Source organism: Cylas formicarius, unplaced genomic scaffold (assembly GCF_029955315.1).
Source record: "Cylas formicarius isolate icCylForm1 unplaced genomic scaffold, icCylForm1.1 PGA_scaffold_4__25_contigs__length_36172078, whole genome shotgun sequence".
Taxonomy (NCBI): Eukaryota; Metazoa; Arthropoda; class Insecta; order Coleoptera; family Brentidae; genus Cylas; species Cylas formicarius.
The window spans coordinates 15557236-15581272 of NW_026844334.1; the positions used below are offsets into that span (position 1 = coordinate 15557236).

Below are 24037 nucleotides of genomic sequence, written 5' to 3' on the forward strand. Positions count from 1 at the left end.
GGAGTTTAAGTGAGGACACGTACGAGTGACATGGACGCGCGGCCTCTGAAGATGCCAAGTTATATTTTGGCGAAACGTCATTCGAATGATCCTACTCCAGGGTCAAACAACGAACGGATGAACACCCGGATTACCACCAATACACATAGTTCCATCCGTGAAGGACTAAAACAATACATTTTTTGTTTTTTTTTTTTTTTCATATTTTATAGCAAAAGCAATTTTTCATCGTGTAAACGACCAGAATGCATGTTTAGCTACCTTGCTTCTTTTAACTTATGTGAAACAATATGTATTCGTGTTATAGACCTCAATCAGGCATTCCGAAATTTTTGTCCTAGTTCAAATAGGGTCTGTGTGAGTACAAGGCTTTATGGAGGAATTATTGTCTCTTGTAAGACCAAGGTTTCTTATTGCATTTTTAAATTCCATTTTGTCACTGCCAATTTTAATATTAACTCTATTTTTAACAACTGTTGGGGACTACGTTTTGCAAAAAATGCGAAATGGAGTTCGATAAATACGTTCGTTTTAAAGCTTTAAATACTTCTTCACATCTAGCCCATTGCTGCGATTTTAATAAGCACTATTTGACGTAAGCACATTCGTCTAGCGAAAGCTTCGAGGACTGCTGCTACTATACTTGCGAACCGTTATCCCAATTGGAAATAACGAGAGCAGTAACGAGAGTACAGATACTGAAACTTGTATCTATTGACCCATTTAACGAGTCTATTGTCACCTGTCACTCCCCAGCCGTTCGCTCATTGACTTTCTTGATGTGATATTAAAAAATGGAAATTATTAATGGGTTTTGAATCAGCGCATTTATCTTTATTTGACATCTCCTTTCGCTTGCTCGTATCGATTTTTGTCTCTTAATACGAGTACGGAGATCCATTACAAAAACGTTAACAGCAATGAAGGAGGATGCGGATTTATTGGTGACAAATAAGTACAGATAAAAACAATCGAGAATATCATTTTAGATAAACGATCGAAACTTTTTGCACATCTACTAACTGAAGTCATAAAGATGTGAGAACACGCAAACATGTAGAAAATCTCAAAAAAAAACTAGAGACACCAGTTGTTTGTGTCAGTTAAAATTTTAAAATGTGATAAATATGTATTTTCTTTATGTACAAGGTGTTTGGTTTTTCGAGTACAAGCAATAACTTTCTTATTTTAAATGTAACACCCTGTATATTAAAGCATTTTTGAATTCGTCAGAACTTTCTAGACATATTTTATATTGAATATCATATACCTAACTCTTACCGTTTCTGACATATTTTAAATTTAGACAAGTAAATAAATTCAGGGTGATCAAAAAATAATATTAACATTTTAAATAAAAAATACATAAAAAGTAAGTTTTTTCAAATGGAAATACGTGGCTCCGTATATTAACAATAATAAGTTTTTTCATTATGAAAGTGCCATGACAGCTAATCATGGCAAAAAGAACAGTACAGAAATGCCAATATTTTGGCTTGTTGTATCTTTCGAAATTAATGTTGAGTATAGTTGTATGGCTTAGTAAATTTTATTGTCATTGCAATTTTAATACAAAAATGTATGTATGTTCAACATTTTTCCAACAAAAACTACATATATATTAATGAAGAAAATACTAATAGTAAATAAAACAAATAAAGATAGTTAATTAATTGCAATATAAAAAAAATACATACAGTGAACGGCTAAAATATGAAACAAATTCGTTTAAACATCACGTATTGGATTTCAAGAAAAATGCTCCTTCAGGTTCATCATAATTTTTTTTACAGTAATTATAAAATATACATGGTGGCTCCAAATTTAAATGTCGATACCAAGTTCCATTTTTAAAATGCAAGAACATTTTTTAAAATCCATTTTCGAATTCTGCATCAGATGTCACTAATAATTCATGTAGCCTATACCTATCTCTTACTTTTTATAAGTTGAAGCATAAAATACAAATACAAAATTGTAAAAATTACATTTGTCAGTAAACAAGGTGAATATGGTGCATCAAAATAAAACTCTAAACTCTAAAATAAAAAATTTAAATTTTTATTTTTATGGGATATGGAGACGAAACGAGAACTGAAGAAGAAGTTTGTCATTTGTTTAACATAAAATATCCAGAAAGATCTATTACAAGATCCACAGTGAGTAAAATTTTTGATAATATTCTAATCGGTTTAAAATCCCTTGCAAAGCGTTGCTCAGGCTATTTTCATTGATGTGCCTTATTTCGCATCTAATTCTAAATTTTTAATCATCCAAATTTTGTGGTGTTTCCTTATTACACTTTTGATTTTAAATATCCCTAGAGGAAAACATCCAGTGGGGTAATATCTGGAGATTCTCTGGGTTTCATTTAGATGCGCCATATTTACATTCTTTACTAACAGAAATGTAATTGTGGCGATTTAAGAACTTTAATATTTGCCTGGTTATTTCAAAATGAAATTTCTAGAGAGATAGCAATATGTGTGAAATTTTACCTAGAATTCGATAATGGATGAAAAAAAATCGAAATTTACTTTTTGAACCACCCTGTATATCCCTGTTTACTCCAAAAACTACGCAAGAAAAAATTATAATGGATGCGTGCGCACATTTTTTTTTAAATCCAACACCTGATTTATGAATGAATTTGTTCCGCATATTAAATATGCCCTTTCAATTAAACGGTTCCTTAATTCCTTGAACTAACTCTAAGAGTCCTAAAATTTTTAATTTTTTTTTTGATGATATGCCAAAATATTTTTGATCATTTTTGTTCTATTTTTACCAATTAAACATATTTAAATAACTTTTGTGATAAGAAGTTAATTTAAGGGGCATGATCAATAAGATTTAAAAAAAAGTGTCAAACAACAGTTGTAGCCCTAGTTCTGTAGTGCTCCACTGATTTTTCTTGTCTGCCATGTTTTGCCTTTATCCTTGCCAAAAATTGCTAATATTTTGAAATCTTCACCTTCTTCAAATAGACAACCTTATACAAAGTCAATCCTCTCTAAAATGTTCAATAAGACAATATAGGGTGTTTCCATTAAAAAAGAAGTCTTCTTACGATTTTTTTCATTTAAAATGTTAATGTTACTTTTTGATCACCCTGTATTTATTTATTTTTGATATATCAACACAGACCATTAAAACATATACCCTCCTATAAGCAAATCAACCCCATCACATATCACAAATGCCCTTAGGATACCAATAGATATATTTGTAAATAAATTTCAAAATATTACAAAAACGGTAATGCCCAAGGTAGCTTAGTTTAGATATATAAACAACCGATATATGAAATATGTCTAGAACTTACTTCCACGAAAACCTAAACAAACTAGATAGAATCATAACATTTCAAAAGTATTAATGAACCCAAACAATATTTGTCTTTAAGTTTTTTTCATATTTTTTACTTAAGAGAAAGTGGTCACAAATTAATTTTCACTGCTCTAATAACGTTTGTTAAAAAAAATTACATCCTTGCTCTTTACAAAATTGAAAAAAAATCATCAATATTCTTTCAAATATGCAAAATGTTTCCTCCATTGTTTATCGCTTTAATAAGATTTTCTTTTGCTTTGTGTTATTAAGCATCAATGTTTCAAAGGATGCTCTGCAGGCATTTATATAATTTGTATCAAAACCAATAGTTAAGGACAAACCGTGAGAGAACCCTATAGTGTGATAAATAGGTTATAGCGATTTTTTTAATGCTACTGCTGTGTCAATTTTTTAAAAAAGTTTTTCTACTGTGAACTCGCTTCTACAAAAGTTTTTAAGTCTATTTTATTCTTTTCTTAAGCATATACAATGGTTCTGAAGGTGGTAGGAAAATAATTATTTGCTGAAAATGAAATATAATTATAAACGCCCATTACAACCTTTTAATTTCGTTCGTAACAGCAGTGCTCTTTAGAAATCTATTTAATAGTCTTTTTAGGTATTTTTAAATTTAATTAAATCCGCGCTCAAAAGAATTTTAAAATATTTATCCAATACAAGTATCAATTATTATGCTACGGTAACGTAAATAATATTTTGTTGTTTATTTTAATGCTCATAAACATAATAAAATATATTTAAACTTTTTTTCCTTAACTTTATTGCTTCAAAGTTATAAAATAACGGCGAAAGTGGTATCAAGGGATGTATGTTTTGAACAAATCAATAGAAAGGAGTAATAAAATTGGCAACACATGAAAAACGGTGCTTTCGAAATATGCCCCCTACTCTTAACAACCCCAAGACTATGTGCTCGTTGTGCCCTCGCAGGAAGCCTCCGCCTAAAAAGGCAGTTCGATTCGATTCTTACGTCGATACTTTCTCGATCTCCGATACAACGTCGACACATTACAAGGTGAGTTTTGATATTTATATAGTAATATAAATTATGTAAGCAGGAGTTCATATAACTTTCACATGTTTTCCGATTTTAAATTTGAAGTTTGATTATACCCGTACCTAACTATTTACTGATGAAGAAAGTAATATTATTTACTTAAATATTTATATAATATGAATAATATACTACTAGTACAAAATAACACCCGTATACTATTTTCTTTACATTTGTTAACTTTTTTTTAATTAAATAATTTCATTAATTCATTTTCAAAATAACAGGCTGCTTACAAATATATGTTGTATCCCATTCTAAATAGGTGCAGTACAGACCAAAATGTTTCTAGAAAGCAACTCATTATTATCAAAATCATTGGAGGAACCAATAACAATATTAAAACTTTCACATAATCTATCTCGGAAAGACTTTAACCTAAGAAAATTCTATTCTTTGAGCTGTTAAAGTCCTGCTATAAAAACTGACTCTGAGCTGATAATAATTAGTGTTATACTTTGTTTAGGAAATTAATTTATTATCATCAAACAACAATGTTGACAACAGGTTGCTATTTAAACTCTATTATGCGGTAGATACAAAAAGAGAGAGGTAAAATGCCTACTTTTGTTTAATAACAATTGGCAATTGTGCTGTAATATGTGCATACAGACTTTGTTTATATATGTGTGCATATTTTTGTATGTCAATGTCTGAAACATCTATGTACCTTACCTTACTGTGTACCTTAGTATACTTAAATGAATATTTTTTATTAAATAACTTGTGAAAACAATTGTTAATTGAAATATCACCAAGCAAAATTTTTATTTAAATATGAAATTATTTGAGTTGTATTAATATTAATTGTTATTTTTATTTGTTGCTTGCTTTAAAAACAGAAATTTAACTAGTGCGATTTTCAAAAAACTTTTACACTGCAATACGGTATACAATTTAATAGAACTTTTTGGGGAGCATTCACCATTTTGTCAAGAGTAAATTACATTTCTTTTAAAAAAAGGTTTAATCAACACATATACACTATTTAATATTTTCAGTTATACATATCATGTTCATGTATTAAAACAACAAAAAGAGCTCGTATATCTTTTTTATGATCACATTATGGCAATAATCTATTTTTCCAATTTTCATTTTCTTGTATTCAATGGTATATCAATAAAACACGTTCACGTATATGATGATGAAACTTTGCTACCACGGTGCCAATGGTAATGGCAAGGCAGGTTTTGAAACATGGGATCTCTATCAATAGCCATTGTTATTGGTTTCGTGGATGTTAATTTGATTAATATACGGTCCCGGTAACGTTGAGCCAGAAAGGACAGAGCGAGCCATGACACAGAAAATATTTGATTGCAGTGGACGTATCCCAATTATATTATATCCAGACTAGACTAAAGAGGACATAAAATGACCAAACATATTGTCAAGATAGACAGGTACGTTTGAACTATTTCATATTTTTATTTTATTTTATAAACCCATAAGCTAACCAACAGGCAGGCGAAGCTGCCCAATTATAGGATACAAAAGATACTAAACTAGATATTTCCTGAGCTAATAGACAGTAATTAAAAGAATGTTACAAAATTTTGTATACGTTTCTTTTAAACAGATGTAAGCTTAAGTTGAATAAGTTCGTAATTTCGTTGTTCAGTAAAGCACATAGATTGTACATACGAATACATCTAATAAGCGGAGAGTTTAAGAAGTAGTTAGATCTGATTCTTTCTATAGAAAAAGTTAGCCTAGTGCGCACTCGATGAGGACTAGCATTAAAAGATAAGTGACTTACAAAATGGTGGCTCAATAAGATTTTAGAGAAAATTTGCACTCTCTATCTGATTAACATACTTGCGATAGATCAGATTCCATAGGTGAATGAGCATTCCAAGATGGATTTGATAACGCTATTATAAATTAGAATGACTGATTTGTGGTTGCGAAAGCCTTTGGTGTTACGTAATACAAAACCAATATTTTATATTGTCTATGTTTAAGTCAATATTAATAAATATTAATGGGCTCATGTAAACTGCATTATTTTGCGTTTATTGAGATTTTAAAAAAGTCTGTGATTTTTACGATACATAATAAACCTATCGAGATCATTCTGGAGTTCTAAAATGTCCGATTAGGAATGAACTTCTTTTCTTACTTTTAAGTCATGCGAATGAGGCTGTTACTGAATGTTGAAAACAACTTGCAATATCAAATATGAAAATTTTGAACAGTAAGCGTCCCAAGGGACCTCTGAGGGAATCCATTCGCATTCGCATAAAGCGACTTTTCACCGTTCACAAAAACAAACTGAGTTCTATCAGTTAGGTAACTTTACAACAAACGAAGTAAGTTACCTCACACCCCGAAATTTCCAAGCTTCTTTACCACAGCGGGGTAATGAACCTTGTCAAAGCCTTAGAAAAGTCAGTGTACATGGCACAGGTCTCAAAGTATAGAAAGGTTAATATTATGGATACAAGGAATGAGGTTTGTAAGTACGGAATGTTTCTTGCGAAATCCATATTGACTCATGTCTATGTCATTCTTTATCATCAAAAATAATTGAGTACATATAACGGCTTCAAAGACTTTCGCAAAATGACATAGGAGCGAGATAAGTCTACAATTAGCTACTTCTGTGGCATCACCAGACTTCAGGATTCCAACGTTTGAAAATGTACCCGGTGCTAAACATTTATTAAAAATGATAATGAGAGGTAGTGCCAAAGTTAAAAACTGCGAAGGTATACCATCAGGCCTTTGTCCTTCTCTTGGATCTATAGCAGGCAGTATCTTACTGACAGATCACTCCGAAAAATTAAAGATTACGATACTTCTATCTCAGTAAGTAACTAGATGAAATATAAGACTGAGTATTATTCGACTCATACACGCTAGATTAGTAGTCAGCAAAAATGTGTGATATATCTTGCGAATCTGACCCAGTTACACCATTGGAAATATGTCGTCGAGTTATATTGGCCTCCCCGTCTGACTTCGCATTATACTTTTATTTTTAGTGGCCACATTGGTAGGAATTTTTATAATTATTGTATTAGCTTCATATTTTCTCAGGTCTATTTTATTGTATATAATATAGGGGGTTAAATTCGATTGCCTAAATAAATTATAAAAAGTCAACTTTTTTAGATGCACTTTTTTTTGAAAATGTATCAAAATAATTATATATATTTTAAACTTAGTTACAAAGTTTCGCAGTGTCAACCATAACGAGACTTATTTCGCAGATTCAAATGCTTTCAAGATATTTAAAATAATTGGGATTCAACAACGAAATTAGGGAAACACATCAAAAACAATACAAAAGTCAAATCATTGATGTTAATATATTTTCAACATATTAAGCGATTCCGCTACATTTTTTAATGTTAACCAGTTATTTGTGTCCATATATGTTTGAAAACTGCATTGCTAAATTTTAGAGGTAAGATCTTTATATAAATAAAAATATATTATATAATATACAAAAATAGTTTATATAATCATGCATGCATGCAGATAAATGCAAATTTTTCAAAAACCGGTTGCAATTGCAATGTACAGTATAACCTTCTCATCAAGTATTTTCCCAGTTTACTGAGGTTAGGTGATACATCACATTTAATTTTTGGTTTTAGAAATAAAGGCTGGAAACAGTGCCCGTTTTTCTTAATTAAGTTAAATAAGTTAACACATTTTGAGAAAATTGAAACTGAACTCCGAATTAAAATAATTTTAAATTTTTTTCGACATGTTCATGTTCTTGTCTAGATGTAGTAAACAAGACGTCAAATGGACAAAAAGTTTCGTCTTTGAAGAAAAAGACGTTAGACAATTAGAGCTAATTTTGTAATATCATTTTGCTAAAAACTTTTAAGTAAGGATACTTTAATCTTGTAAAAAAATGATTTGTAAGAATATGAATTAAATGAATGACCTTTTCTCGAAAAAATTTTAAATTATTGTTATAATGTATGGAACTATCCATGAAAAATGAAAATTATGCACCCTCTTTACATTGTTAAATTTTTGTTTTGTAGAGTCCTTCAAGCTCGGATAATAACCAAATAATTTCTGAATATGAATTACCAGAAAGAACCGAAGCAGAAAGTTCGTGGGAATGTGGATGACCAAAATATGTTTTTATTTTTTTTTAACTTATTTTCAGTTTTTAGTAAATAATCGACATAGTCATTGATGTTTGTTATGCAGCAACTTTTTGGTGCGATGAGTGAACCAAATGGGAAACTCAGTCCTGTTTATTACTTTAGTAGGTATGCGCTGTTGGATGTCCGAGATGTTAAAGACAGACACGTTCTGCTCTACTAAATCAGAATTTAGAATATCGTTCCACGCCAAATTAACAATTTTTTCGTTTATTAAGACATAGTTAACTAAAGAAAATTATTTCTTAATATATCTGTTGCAAGGAAATTTCTTGTACACTTTAAAATTGATAGTTATCTCAAGTACAGCAAACATATTATTTGAAATCATTAAATCTAAAATCCTATTATTGTGATTCTGGATGTTGTTAAGCTGCTTAAGATCTAGCAAGAAAAGGCTATCGCAAAAGAGGGGAGTATAGAACTCCGCGGCATCAAAGTGCACAAAAGCAGAAATATTCTGGTTCTATTCCCAATTTAAGTAGGTAAAATTCAAATCTCCAATAAATAGAAATTTGCTATCCGTATATCTATAGCAGATTGTTTCCAATTTTGATAGTAAAGCAACATAATTATTTGATCAGTCGTTTGGATTTAACCAGGATTCAGTAATACACACAGTATCAGAACACACTTAATTTCGTTCGAAGTTCTCTCGTGTTTTGATAATATATTGCAAAAAGATTATCAGGTATCGTTGAAAAAGAGAAAAAAACAAATTATATTGGAACCATATACATATACATATATATATATATATATATATATATATATATATATATATATATATATATATATATATATATATATATATATATATATATATATATATATATATATAAGGAAGAAAGTTATTTTAGCTGGTATAACATACTTTCATTATCAATGAGGATATATCTTGTATCCAGCAAAATTTGTTATTAGCGAAGTCTCTCGCAGATGTGTCTATAGCATGGTTTATAGAAACCAAATGTAGATGTGTAGATGTAGATTTTTTTGTACGATTTTTGTAGATTTCTTTCCTATGATAAGAGTAGATATGTAATGTGCGTTCAACAGCAATTTCGGTCGTTTTTACATGTAAATTCCCATAAGAAAATTTAAGGTTCATATTAGCGAAAATTGGTCCGGTCAAGTTCATTCGATCCACCACCCCTCTTAGCACCAGCCTACTTACCCTCATACCCTCCCTCAACTTTAACCGTCTCACTCAACTCTCACCCCCTTTTGACAGCCTTGGCGACTTCGATTTTTTTTGCAAGTATTCCAAATTTAATTACAATATTTTTCGGCATTGCCGACACTGCTGAGCCAAGGAATTGAGCAACACAATGACAAGCAACAACATCAGTGTGGTTTACAGTGATCCCTTTTTTCCGGAATTCCACATATCTTCAGGTTACCGTCTCGACCTTGCTGTGTCTCGAGATTCGATCTGTGGGAGGTACATTCATTTTTTGAGATAAATTCTTGTTTTAGGCTGCTAACTTCCTGAACTGCCTGACATACGTCCATAATATCCCATTATATCTAAAATATATGGAGGTATAGAAGAAGTACATGGAGTTATACAAGAGGAGGTATGAAGCGAAGATATATGAAGGTATAATGGGTTTTGTGTGAAAGTATATGTCAGGCATATAGAGTAGTCCAAATGTACCGATTATTTTGGACCGAGTCCTATCCCATTTCACTGTTCCTATTTCGGAACCACATCTTCAAAATAATAATTTGATGCGCTGCACCTAGAGGTTGCAGTAGACGTTAAATAAAAAAAAAACGACAAAAATGCCATCCAAAAAAGCTATAGTTTCAACTGTGCTTAAATTTAACTAGAAATTAAATTTGAATAGGAGTAAAATTTGCGTACTAATTTACATTTTGCAGTGCTATTGAAACAAATCGCGAATGTTAGATATGTTAAATTAGTTTACATTTCCTATTGGTAAGTGTGTCAGACGTAGCAGTCTGTAGCAATAAATAGCACTACGGTGATAAATCATCTATGAAACACGGAATTCTTTGTTCAGTCCCGGCTAACCCAGATTTTAAATTTATTAATATACGCTGCTGATTTAGTAAAAGTTAAAATTGCATCCGGTTTCATTATAAGTCGACTTTGGAGTAGTTTTTAATAAGCTCCTTCCTCTCAAACAATACTAATTACTCCGGATGCGGATATATTAAAGGAGGCCGATGAATTTCGGAAATAAGGCGTCCTTCTCATTTTTGAAATAAATCTTGTGGATAAATTTATTATTTGCAAATTGGAAATTACAAGAGCACACACCACGCATACCTTTCGGAAAAGATACCGAAGTAAGAGTATTCTATTATCGCCTGGTAATTTAAAAGGGAATTCCACGAAAACGATGTCATAAAATGTAGATTAAAAACACATTTAAAAAGTATAAATGGCCTCAAGTGGCTCTATGTTCTGTAATCTGACATTTTATATTCACACCGTTAGACCAATTTGCAATTTTATGCTTGCTCCAAGTTGCTCGAGGAATTTGCTAGGAATTTATTTCAACCTTGATACGGGTAAAGGAAATTCCGACGATTTAATCGAAAATTTCAACAAGTAAATTCAATAAACTACTGAATTTTAAAACGCGGGACACGGAACTGCATCAAACCAGGTTGCTGGCTATTCATTAAAAAAAATAATTTCTATCAAAATCAGCTTGCCCATTTTGGCAATAAGTCGATACAAATAGCTGGACGAGACAATAGAATCGCAAAACATGTCCTTTCAACCAACTGCTTTATATTACGGAGACGCCATTGTCTATTGTCACGGCAAAGCACATTACACCCAGATATCCTATTTACTACGAAATAATAAATGTTGAAATAGTGAAAGCGGTATATGCAGCACAACACTAATTGAAATTAACAAAAAAATTTAAAAATCGAAATAACATGTCCACATCGGTACTTGGAGGATTACTTTGCCAAAACCTTATTGCTGGATACCAAAAATAAATGAAAAAGGATAAATTTTGCTCAGTTTTAATAGATTTCGGTATAAATTTTGGTATCTGCAACTAGCTCACTCAATTTTTTTTTTGAATTGCCCAGTAAAACTAGTTCTTAATACCCAGTTCCAAATATATAGATGAATGATGAGTTTTCAACATAATTTTGTCAAGATGATCAAAATTATAAACTAAAAAAACAATATTTTTGAACTCTCCTTATGGAATCTGAAGTTCTTCTTTTTGAAAATCTTGTATATTCTTTTGAATGAAACTATAATTTAGTTAAAAAAAATATGTTTGCCGACGGGAGGATATACACAAAAAGTGTTTTCCGCCACATCTGTCATTAGAAAATTTTTTAAAAAGTGTCTAGACATTAAAAACTTCCGTTTTTTATACTTACGTTTGCCCCGTTATCTCGTCAAGCAATAAGAAACTGATTTTGTTATAGTTCCCCAGTTATTCCAAATTCACAAAACGTGATGGTTTTAATTTGGTAGAACACATTTGCAATGGAATAACGACCACTGGAACGCATCAGACTATGATTGAATTCTGGAAACGAGGTGAGGTTATATTGAATCGTGAAAGTAAGTTGTCTAATCGATACAATTACCTCGACGTGGTCCAGATTCAACAATAAGTCTGACTCGAATAGTTTGACTCCAAACGAATGAAATTGCCCTTCCAAGTGCAGATCCAAAAATTACAATAATCTATATTTAGTATGATTTTTATAGTTCACTCAGAACAGTTTCTGAGATCGCAATGGTTATTAATGATTTCTAAGGTGGATTGTTATTTCTAAAATATGAAAATCCTACAATTTTTGTACTAATTCGGTAATCTTACAAGGATCTTTTGTATATTCTAGAATAAACATTTTATGGCTACATCTACTCTCTTGGAACTAAAAATAGATTCAAGAAGAATAAAATCATATAAAGTTATTCTAAGTCTACAAGTGAATCACAAACATAATTTCTGATACAGGCTCATTCAGATAAAATCTTCGTGAAGACCATAATTCAGATGTGGTAGGATGTGATATTTATTTATTTTTTATATTTATTTATTTTCTCTGAGAACATAACAGTTTCAGGGCATCAATGCATTATATCTAATACATAACAACCCCCGCGTTCCAGCGTTTTGCTATCATATTATAAATAATATAATATAAATATTAACTTTACTTACATCATGAAAATATTCATTCAATTCAAATACAACATCTTATGACAATATTTCATATATTTTATTTAAATGACGCAGCTTTGTATAGGTTTCTGAGATTAAAATAAAGAAATATAAAAAATATGATGTGTCAAAACGGTAATACGGCAGCAAATTTAGCGAAGGATAAAACAGTTAATTTAAGTTATTATCATGTACTGAAAAAATAGTAATCCTTTCCATATTTATGATTTAACGGTTTTTTTTATTTAAAATATACATTATCCTGTATACCTAAATTTCTAAACACTAGTTGTGAAATCATGACCTATATAATAATAATTATCAATTAGAATAAGATTAGACTTTTAAGTAAATTTAATTAACATACAAATTATTGTCATAAATGTAATAAAATAATTGTTTACCAGGAAAATAGATTTCATAATTATCACATCACAATAGAAAAGTATCCATTCACTTTTTTTTTGTTTATTTTTAAAGTTGCAAGAAAATGTTTATGCATTGGAAGAGACTTTATATTACTTAAATGACTATTAAAATATATAACTGCAAAGTAGCATAAGATCCTCTAACATCCAAATTCATTTTTTTCTTATTTGTATTTCGTTTGTGTTTAGTGTTTGACTACCATTCTGGTATAATTTTATGTTTTCATTTACATTGTTCTAACTGCAATATTAAAAATTTTAAGATTTTAATTGACAGTAGACAATTGAAAGACAATATATTTATTGCTTCTAAGATAATCCATTCAGTACACTCATGGCAACGAGTTTCATGTTACGCTACTTAAATAATAAAAAAATTAATAGAAAAGAAATATTTACCTAATTATTATAATATAATAATTATAATATTACCTAAATAAACACCAAATTGCAAAAAATCGCAGCAATAAAATTCAATTAATTTCCATTATTACCCATACGAAAAGCAATGGGTTTGGTATATTACTAAAAAAAAAGAAGCAAAAAAAAGCAATTATTATTCATTCAAAATAAGCAAGAAATTATTCTTGTTGCTTTTTAGATAGTCGCTTGTAAGCGTTGAAATTAATTAGAATTATTGAAAAGCACAATCAGAGGTCTAAATCAAATTTGATGAAACCTTTGTCTTTTCATGGATCGAATCTTAATTAAGCAGTTAATTGTTAGTTTCAAAACAGATTATTTCGAGATACCAAGTTCCAATCGAATAAGGCTGTCTGGGGTGTTTATATGTTTAGCAATAAAAGTATTAAAATATATATTATAACTGATCTATAGAAGAAAGTGTGTTATTGTTATAGTTGAAAAGTATTTTGAGTATGTTAATTTGTGATACTGGAATTTTCTAAACTAAACTATTACCAGATGAATCCATTTGTTCTTTATTTATTAAAAGTTGACTGTTACGTCGTTGTCTTTCGGGAACAACAATATATTAATATATTTCTATAAAAGTGGAGTCAGAGGCTTGTTCTTCAAAATAAAAAAATTGAAAAACTGATTTAGGCAAAACAACTTCGGCCGACCATTTACAGAATTTTTTATTTGACGCCACCAAGCCCGAAGGTTTATCTTCTGGACGTAGAAAAAGCAATGGAGTGTGTAAGTATACGACATAGGGTAGTTCCTTGAGTGTCATACTCGATTTCCCATGCAAACTACCGACATAACTAACGGGGAAACGGCACAACGTGCGCCCAAGACAGACGGGTCGACGCCGAGCTCCAGCAGCATCCCGACGTCGACGTAGAGTATCAGGTTTCAGTGTTATCGGGTCTATCTTCACGGTCGGATTGTGTCGCACCGATCCCTCCAAAACGCGCAAAAGACGAAAATCTCACAAGTGTTTACTACTATCTCGATTTTACGCTCGTCGGATTTTTTCGCAGAGTTTTTGGCGCCGACGTCTGATACCGAAATATTAAGTTAAGAGCGAGAAACTCATTTCGTTTGGTTGGGTTTTATTGCAAAAAAAAAATATTTCTACTCAAATTGCGGCTTTTATTTAATGTCGGTAAGCTAAACTGTTTTAAATTAATTATTTCTAATCGTAATCCTGTTATCGTCTTAAAGTTGTCATAATAAATACGACAGTTCATGTGATGTATATCAGTTTTAGTTTTGATTTTAGATTTAAGAAGTGACAGTGGAAATTGTTATATTTTATTGAAAATTCTTTAATTTATAGTAATAATTTGTAACAACGCACGGCGGCTCCTATAAGAGTAATTATGAATGTAAGAATGAACGTAATCTTATGTAAATATATCATTAACTTTTGAAATTATATATGTTCTAAAATAATTCATCTTATATGTTAATTATAATTAATTAAGCACTATACCTACAGTCTAATCTTGAAAAGTTAGAAAAAAAATTTAAATGCAAAAAATGTAAGGGGTTTTATCTATTATCCATAGATATCACTGATAGTAACTTTCCTGTTAAACTTATTAATAATTTATTCATTGTTATGATGACGTATTATGTGACCAAAATTTTCAAATGAAATAAGGAAGAAAAATTGTTTTCAAGTAAATAAAATATACTATAATTACCAAAAGATAATAGGTAAAAAGCCCTAGATCTTTTATATTTAAAGTTTTTTTTTCTAGCTATTCAAGATTTGGCTGTAGGAATTTTGCAAAATATAAACAAACACCCTGTATTATATTAGAACTTTTCAAAGTAAGCAAAACTGTTTACAAATAAGATGGTTTTCTCATAATTTCGTCTATAAAACAATGTATAAAAATGTTTTGCAAAATTGGTGTCAGATGTGGGGTCACATATATATCGTTGCTTAATTCAGTTCCAGATATTATTTTGTTCTATTCGAGGACCTTCTTGAGTTTCAGATCTTCTTTTTATGACACGTATTATTGCCATTGATCGACTGAATATCTTACTCGAGGCAATAGTGCTTTAAATTATTGTTCATAACTCGAAATGCCGGGTGAAAATATGTTTCAAGTTTGAAAAATGGAAAGCATTGACGATATTTAAAAAACTTAATTAAATTACTTACACATAATTTTTCAGCTGCTATTTCAAAAAAATAGAACATTAACAAGCTAATTCGAAAATAATAAGCACTAACCGATATACATATATACTGTGTCGGGAAGCTAAAATATTATAGGTTCATTATTTCTAAAGCGACGTTTATGCTGTAATAGTAATAAGTAAGCTTGCGATAATAAATATGGCAGCTCCTCCTCCTACGGTTTAACCAATTTACAAAACTTTTACATTCATTAAAGGCAACAGAGAGAAAGACAACAGTATAACAGGTAGAATCAAACAAGAACAAAATATAACAATGACAATAAATACAATTGAGTGGAAGCACTGAACGGAACACATCAGAACCAATCAGAATTGTAGATATAATAAGTGACAGTGGAAATAAAATATTCCAAAATAATTCTAGTGTCTAACTAGCCACGTGCGAGTAAGTGAAATTGCATATCTAAATAACAGCACAATAATACGTGTTATGTACGTGTACATATTAGGACTTTTAAAAATCAGTAAAATTGTAAAAAAATAGTTAGTTTTTTCACAATATTATCAATGTAGCACTTCGCATAAAAATAATGTTCTGTAAATTGGTGTCAAATGTGGGGTACATCAATTTCGGTTATTACATATATTTTGGTATATTCCAGGAAATTATGGCGTCTAGGAAATTCATGTAAAAATATTCCACTGCTTGATTCATAACGCGAAATGCTAATAAAAAATATGTCCCACCTACTTCAATTGTGAAGTACGGAAAGTCTCCTATTTCAAAAACATAAAAAAAGCTTTTTTTCTCAATTTTGGAAAATTAAATACAATTTTTCAGTGTCTGAAAAGACCAGATCGTATACAAGGTAATTCAAAAATCAAAAACAGTAACGAATATTCATTTTGCATTTTTTAAGATAACTGAGATTATATACGAGGTGTGTTCGAAGAGCAACCTGGTATAGCCTTGAGTTCTTCCAGCATTTTTTTCTTTATCCTTTATCCTTATTGCTTTCATGGATTTCTTGAGTTTTGGGAACAGGAAAAAGTCGCGGAGGTCATATCCAGTGAATATGTTGGCTGAGAGAGGATTATGGTTTTGTTTTTTGCTAAAAAGTTAGACACAAGCAACGATGAGTGAGCAGGTGCATTATCGTGATGCAACATCCATGAATTGTTTTCCCACAATTTCGCCCACAAACGGCGCATAACTTCAAGGTATGCTCTTTATTGACCATAGGATCTTGTGGTAAGAACTCTTGATGTACTACGCCACGATAATCAAAGAAAACAGTAAGCAAAACCTTGACATGGGCTTTGGTTTCGACGTCGTAAGCATATACCCATGATTCGTCGCCGATTATAACATTTTTGAGCAAGTCAGGATCATCATTGACGTCGTTTGACAGCTCTTGAGCGATGCAGTTTCTGAACAAATTTTGCTTCTACACGTTTCATGCCCAAAACTTCGGAACAAATTGCATTGCACGAACCAATTGAGGTGCCTACGTCTTCAGCCATTTTTCTAATAATGATTCGATGATTTCTCAACACCATTTCTTTCATTTCTTCAACGCTTTCATCAGTTATTAACGAATTGGGGTGTCCAGAGCGAGGTTCATCATCGTCGCCTTCTCGGCTGTCTTCTTATAAACATTATTTTGCTCAAAGTAGATACACTATATGTCCTTGGCAACATTTCAAACGTTTTTCAGCACTGTATTCCATTTTTTACACAAAATGTTATGCAAATTCTTTATTCCATTTTTTAGCAGAAAACCACCGAGATCCCGTAACACGTGTAACGCTTCTGTCTCACAAAAAAAAGTAAACGTGCAAACTATGAACATATCGATCGATTGTACGTAACGCGCCCAATTACAAGTCACCTTACATTTTGAACACACCTCGTATATTATTTCCCTTGTAATCATCAAATTGCATATTCCTTGCTGTTTGAGATGTTTTTTAAGTTCTTTTCTTGCTTGTATTGCAATAAAGTTAACGTATTAATTCGTTTCCAGAAACCGACACATTTAATCAGATTTTTTTGTATTTAATTGGCCGTATCGCGTGGCTTAACGTAAGCCTTAGTTGAGTGATTTATCTTCCAAATCTTGGGGATTAAATTCGTGTTTGGGTCGAAATACGAAAACGTTTGGGACAATGACGTGCCCCAGCACGTAAATCTGCAGGGGGTGTTCACCAAAGAAAACGGTTTATTTAACATTTTGACATTATATTTGCATATTTTTTCTCCGCCGTGGAGTTTCTTTGTTTCTTTTAACGTTAAAGATAACGTTGTTTTAATTAAGTACGACGTGCAATTCGTTTCCTGAGACCGCATTTCAATGGTGTAAATAATATTGTACATTAGAAAGAAGTGACTTTTATTTTGTTTGTTCTTTAACGATTTTCTAATACTGCATTTCAAATTCTTCACAATAATCAACTTTGCGTACTGAAAAAGAGCAGATTTACAAATTTATGGTGAAATCTAAATTGAAACTGTTCAGTAGACCCAAAAAAGCTCGACAACTGGTGTTAAATTGCAACTAAAAGCTTTTTGAAGTACATTTCGTTGATCGTGGCTAGTTGTAAATTTCACAGATGTACAACAGGTTTAACGGGTAACCATGGAAATGCACTTTATTTTTCAAATTACTTAAAATAGGTTTGTTCAAATTACATTACTACAATAATATGCACGCAAAAATAACAAAGTAAGCAGATTCATGATACCTACAATTACTTTAGAAATATTTATATTTGATTTTCAAAAGTAGCCAGCAAGCAGATAAGAACTACTAATTTTTTTTGTGATCCCAACATTATGATAAAATCTTTGACAACAGTTTCACCAATACATATTACTCAATTATTATGGCAAAATTAATTTTATATCTATATTTTATTTTTTAGTATTAGCTTAAAAATAAAATTATGTAACTGAAAAATAACCAAGTTACGAAAATTCCGTAGCAATTTTTTAATTATATATCTACATACAATACTAGGGGAAAATCTCTTTTATTTGCACAGAACATAAAAATATAATACGACCTATACATTTTTTTACTAAGCATTTACATTTGTGATTAAATTTTAAAGTATACGTATATAAATGTTCTAATCTAATGAAAATCTAGTGATCAAGTGACTTACATATTTTTTAATCTCGAAAGTAAACTAAAATATGAAAGTCCTCAAAACCACCGAAAAGTTTAATTTGACGAAATACTTATACGTGGCGTACAAGGTGGATTTAAATTATTTTAAAAAAAGCGGATTGTTATTTACTGTTTTTAAATATCGTTAATCTGAAACACAGAAAGAGCGTAAAGAGCGATGTCGAAAGAGATGGATCGATTGAGAAAAAATGCTGATTATACCCGACTAAATATACTGAATTAATTTCCAAGTAAATTTATTTCCGTATTGTCGATGTTTATTTGTCTGCAACAAAATAATTATCATATGGCGTGTTTGTGTAAATCGTACCTGGCACAAATTCGATTTCGCTTGGGGTCTCGAGAAATTCGTTAGGACATTTTCTACGAGCGGAGCCTACAATTATCGGTCTGAATGTCGAACATTTGCGTCGCTAACTGTCGTCTCGTTATGCAAATCTGCGTCAAAAGGATAATTTCGATTGTGAAGTGCGGAGGAAACATCCAAACATGCAATGCAAATAACGGAATTTTGCGTTGCTAAAATGTGACCTGTGAAATTGTAGCCGTAATCCACTTTCTGGTTTCGTCGGAGGACGTGAAGTAACGGAAACTATTAGTGTCGTATTATGTTCATGAAACCGTCAAAGGAGTACAACGAAAAGAAGTTTCGAAGACTAAAAAAATTCCGGTTTTTCGGTCGAGCTAAGGTTTACCTCGCCGTTCGATGGCCGATGTTGGTAAGCATTAATTTATTTTATAACAATCCTATTCAGTCGTCTTCATGAAAATGAAATGAAGGAAAATTCATTAACTCGCAGAGGGCTTAGTTTCGATGAAAATGAACTCAAGGTTTAAAGAGTATTTAGATTTTTTTTAGGCATAACACGTCCAGAAACTAAAAGACCTTTCATTGTTTTTTTATGTGAATTAACTACAGGTCACTATTATTAAGTATGAAGGAAAATTAATTTCAGGCTACCATAGTTGTCCACTAACGACGTCAACACTTTAGTAGCTGCCGAAAAAGTTGTTAATATTTGTTATGAAGACAGTTCCTTGAAATTTCCGCTTTTTCCAGTAAGGCTCCCCGTGGTCAAGGCAATGGAAGTTCAAAGTTCGATATATTCTCGCCCACACTAAGAGAAACGGAGAGTTTAGAAATATTTGATCCACCATTCTTCAATTAAATTGTTGCAAAGACGATTTGTAATCAGTTTTTGGTAAACTACGTTCACAAACAAATTACGAAACCCGTACCTCGACCACACGAGATAATACAGAGTTATTCAAAAAGAAAGATAGAAACATGATTCAAACGTTAATTCAATATGAGCACCGTACCTTACACGACAAAGATCATAACAGTGGGTCAGTGGGTAATTTCTTACCACACACGAATCAGCTGGTCTTTGGTTATGAAATTCGCTCAAGAAGGTCAGGCTTAGGAGGGATAAAAGCACGTTCTTTCACGTAACCCCAGAGATAAAAATCGCAAAAAGTAAGATCTGGAGACCTGGGAGGCCATCGTCGATAAAGTTGATCTTATGCTCCTCCTCTTCCTGTCTGTCCTGTCGTGTCCTAAAATGGGGTTATTCAAGTAACGTCGAACATCTAGAGAGAAATGAGGGGGGAGCACCATCTTGAATGAAGATGAAATCATCTGAGGAAATAATCAGTTTTGAAGCATATCTAGCTACGTTATTCCTGTCACAGTTTTCTTTGGTGAATCTCTTTCATTTTCCAAAACTGCAGCAGGATTTCTAGTGGGCTTTAACGTTTTGGCCATTAACTTTACCAGGAAGATAAAAAGTGAGAAAAATTTAGCGTTCTTCTTTCGTATCATCTAGCATGCTACTGCAAAATTCATACCTTTTGTTGTAGTCGTCAGGACGCCATGCTTGCAATAATTGCAGTTTGTGTGGGCATACCTTTGGTTGAGAAATGTTAATTGCTTGCTTGCCTTGTGGATTTCTTTGGACTCCTTTCGTAAAGTGAACGAACACACTGGAAATACTCGTTCAATGTGCGAGGTTGTCCCGTGCTTTTTTCTTTTCAACCATCTTCTACGAATTTTCAATGGCATTCGTATGATGAGGTGGTTGTATTTTAAATTGATGACGAAATATTCGCCGAACTGCAACAATAGAGTCTAGTTTTGCCAATTGTAGAACACAAAAAGAGTTCTTCTGTGCCAATGCGGCCATTATCGGCACTTTTTCCGTAGTAATAATAAATATTGCAGTTTTTTCAATCCATTAACATTAGAAATATGTTTCTACCTTTTGTAGTTTGGAAGTAATAAATGTTTGAAATTTGCTTTCTTTTTGAATACCCCTGTATATGCTAAGGGTTCCAATATTTTCTATATTTATAAATTATGAAACAAAAACTAAACTTTCATCTGAACGATATATTTATATAATTATTCTTCTTCCACGAAAATTAAAACGGTTTGATTTCGTCTCAAGTAGCATTTTTCGTGTCAAATTCGTCCTAGTAGATTTCGCATTTAACAGATTGACTCTTAGTAAGCACGTTTGATTGCAAAACAACTCACCATTATCTGGAAACTACTGAAGCTCCAGAGCTTGAAAATTAGGAAATTCTTCAATACGGTAGAACTTCCAACGATTTAAGGCTATTGAAAATATTTGGGTCAAAGACATCCTGCGTTGTTTAATTCTTATCATTAGGTATTAAACGATTCTAATTTACTAAAGCAATCTAGTCATAAAATTTTTTATTGATTTACCTTTTTAGTAGTGAAGTTTTCAAACTTTAAAACAAAAACACAAATCACAATCATTATTTCTTGTATAAATTCTTCTTTTTTTAGTTATAATAAAAGTCTGACGATAATTACTTATTTTATCGAAACATGTTGGCTTTCTTCTAATGCTAATAAATGTGTTTCTTTAATTTATTCAACTCAACAACATTTTTTGAAAAGTGGAAACTTCATTAGTTATCTTGTATGATAACGATTGTACTTAACAAGTACTTAAAATTGTACGCTTTATTGTTAGTTCCAATTATTGTCTCCACTAACAAATGCAATCCATAGTATAGAAATATAGAAGATAACATTTTATGAAGCTCAGAACTCCCAGCAAGACAAAACTTTTTTCTAATCCCTTCTGTAAAATATCTGTGCACCGATCCAGCCATTTTGCCACGTCAGCTTCGTTTCCCACGGATCCGAGCCATTTCGGACATTTCTGGAATATTAGCGCAAATGTACAACAAAACTAACGGTCTTAGAAAAAGTATTTTATGCAACAAGTTTGGTAAACGGCATTTGAGTCACGTGTTTATATGGCACAAGCGGAGCGAGTGTTTAATAAATTTAATAAAAATTTTCTACTCATACACCAATCAAGCGGGGGAGAGTATCGTTTTACCACCAGTTTCATTTCCCATGGATCCGACCTATTTCGGACATTACCGCACGGATTTGGGGCAATCGGATGTTTTCGTAGAAATTACCGCAAGCCTTGAATTTTGAGGTTTGTCAATTCTGACGGACATGTCAGTGAATGTATTCGTGTTGTTTTGCAAAAATGTAGCCGAAAACTAACGGTTGTAGAAAAACTAAGTACGCAGCACATTTGGTAAACTTTTTAAATTATTCATTTTTTAATCACTCGTTCCGCTGCGCTCCGCTCGTGCCAAATAAGGTCGTGACTCAATTGCCGTTTATCGCACTTGTTGCATAATATACTATTTTCTACTCCCGTCGGTAAAATAACTAATTACACACCGATCTAGAGTGCGAGAAGCGTCACTTTACCACGTCAAATTCGTCTCCCACGGATCCGAGTCGCTTCGGACATTTCCGAGATATTACCACAAAGTATAGTATGCAACAAGTTTGGTAAACTTTTTAAGTCACTCGTTAATTAAACACTCGCTCCGCTCGTGCCAAATAAACTCGTAACTCAAATGCCGTTTACCGCACTATTGTGATATTCGATCTAAATTTTAAATATTAGATTTTCTCGACGATTTGCCAATATTTAAATTCAAACAATGGTGTCGAGAAACATTCAAACCATATTTGAGTTGAAAAAACCAATCTCATTTGCATCAAATATATTTTACACAAGCTCCTAGATACTGTGTAACAGAAAGTTGTACACAACCACAAAGCGGGATTGCAATGAACGCCATCATTTTCGGTTGCGTTCGTAATCCGCATATTGTTTATATTAATTCAATTTGCCATCGAATTTGGGCCCGTGGCCATATTTCAAGTAACACACGGCCGGCAGTATTAAAACCAGAAAATGGCTTTTCGCCACTTTTATTGCCTCTAAAATTCGAAAATTTACGGGCGGCGATAGGGTAATTGTTTTATGAACTTTACTGAACAATGCACCTCCTGATTGTTTGTAAACGATATATTCAGCGCTTTATCAGGAAAGCAACTTCAGTTGACTCAAATTAGTTATACTTTGAGTTTGGTATATAATGGAGTCTCGAGAGAATTTATTAATTTGCTACATAACTTTACCATCGAGATTTTATTTTTGATAATAGTACTGATAATCTTTTATTAAAATTTACCCTCGAATTTGCCATATCATTTTAACCAGGATATTATCGAGAGAAAGCACTATTAACCTCCGATTTATTTATTTATTTTATTTATTTATTTACTTTATCTTTGGGACACAAGCAGGTTAAAGCCACAACAGTACCGTGTTAAGAACTCAGTTTTGCAAAAGAATAGAACGCTTAAGAGAACAATTTCGTGATATATTCTATTTAGTCGCATTTAGTTTTAAGTTAGCGTAGCTCTACTTTGAAAAACTCAATAAAGGTAAACTAAACAACTTATATTTGAGTGAAAAGGAATATTTTTGCTTTTCTGAGATGTGAGATAGATATCTTGAATTTTGCACTTTTAAATATTCTATAAAAAACATAGTTTCTAAAAAATATATTATTTTCTCATGCAAATATTTAATGAAAACTCTTGATACTGACATTTTAGTCTGCGCGAACCACAAAACCATTTTTTATATTAATAAAATCAACTCTTCAGAATAAAAATAATTCAATTTGGTTAACATTTGCTACCCTCTGGATCGAACTCCAAAACGAAAATTATCATTAACCAAATGAAACAAATCAT

The 24037-nt window shown here is 31.6% G+C and overlaps 1 protein-coding gene across 16 annotated transcripts in view; it reads left to right on the top strand.

Annotated features, from left to right (window-relative positions):
• Window positions 1–24037, top strand: part of LOC132700633 (disks large 1 tumor suppressor protein) — a 413177-nt gene that overhangs the window by 304377 nt on the left and 84763 nt on the right. For 5 of the 16 annotated variants that reach the window (XM_060668088.1, XM_060668089.1, XM_060668092.1 and 2 more), the window contains one exon: window positions 4127–4369. The exons of 10 other annotated variants lie outside the window; for them this stretch is intronic. In XM_060668088.1, the coding sequence (XP_060524071.1) occupies window positions 4232–4369 (138 nt within the window). In that variant the 5' untranslated portion in view covers window positions 4127–4231. Of the gene's footprint in view, window positions 1–4126; window positions 4370–19354; window positions 19638–24037 lie in introns of those variants that run through there. One more of the 16 variants, XM_060668093.1, reaches the window with a different exon arrangement.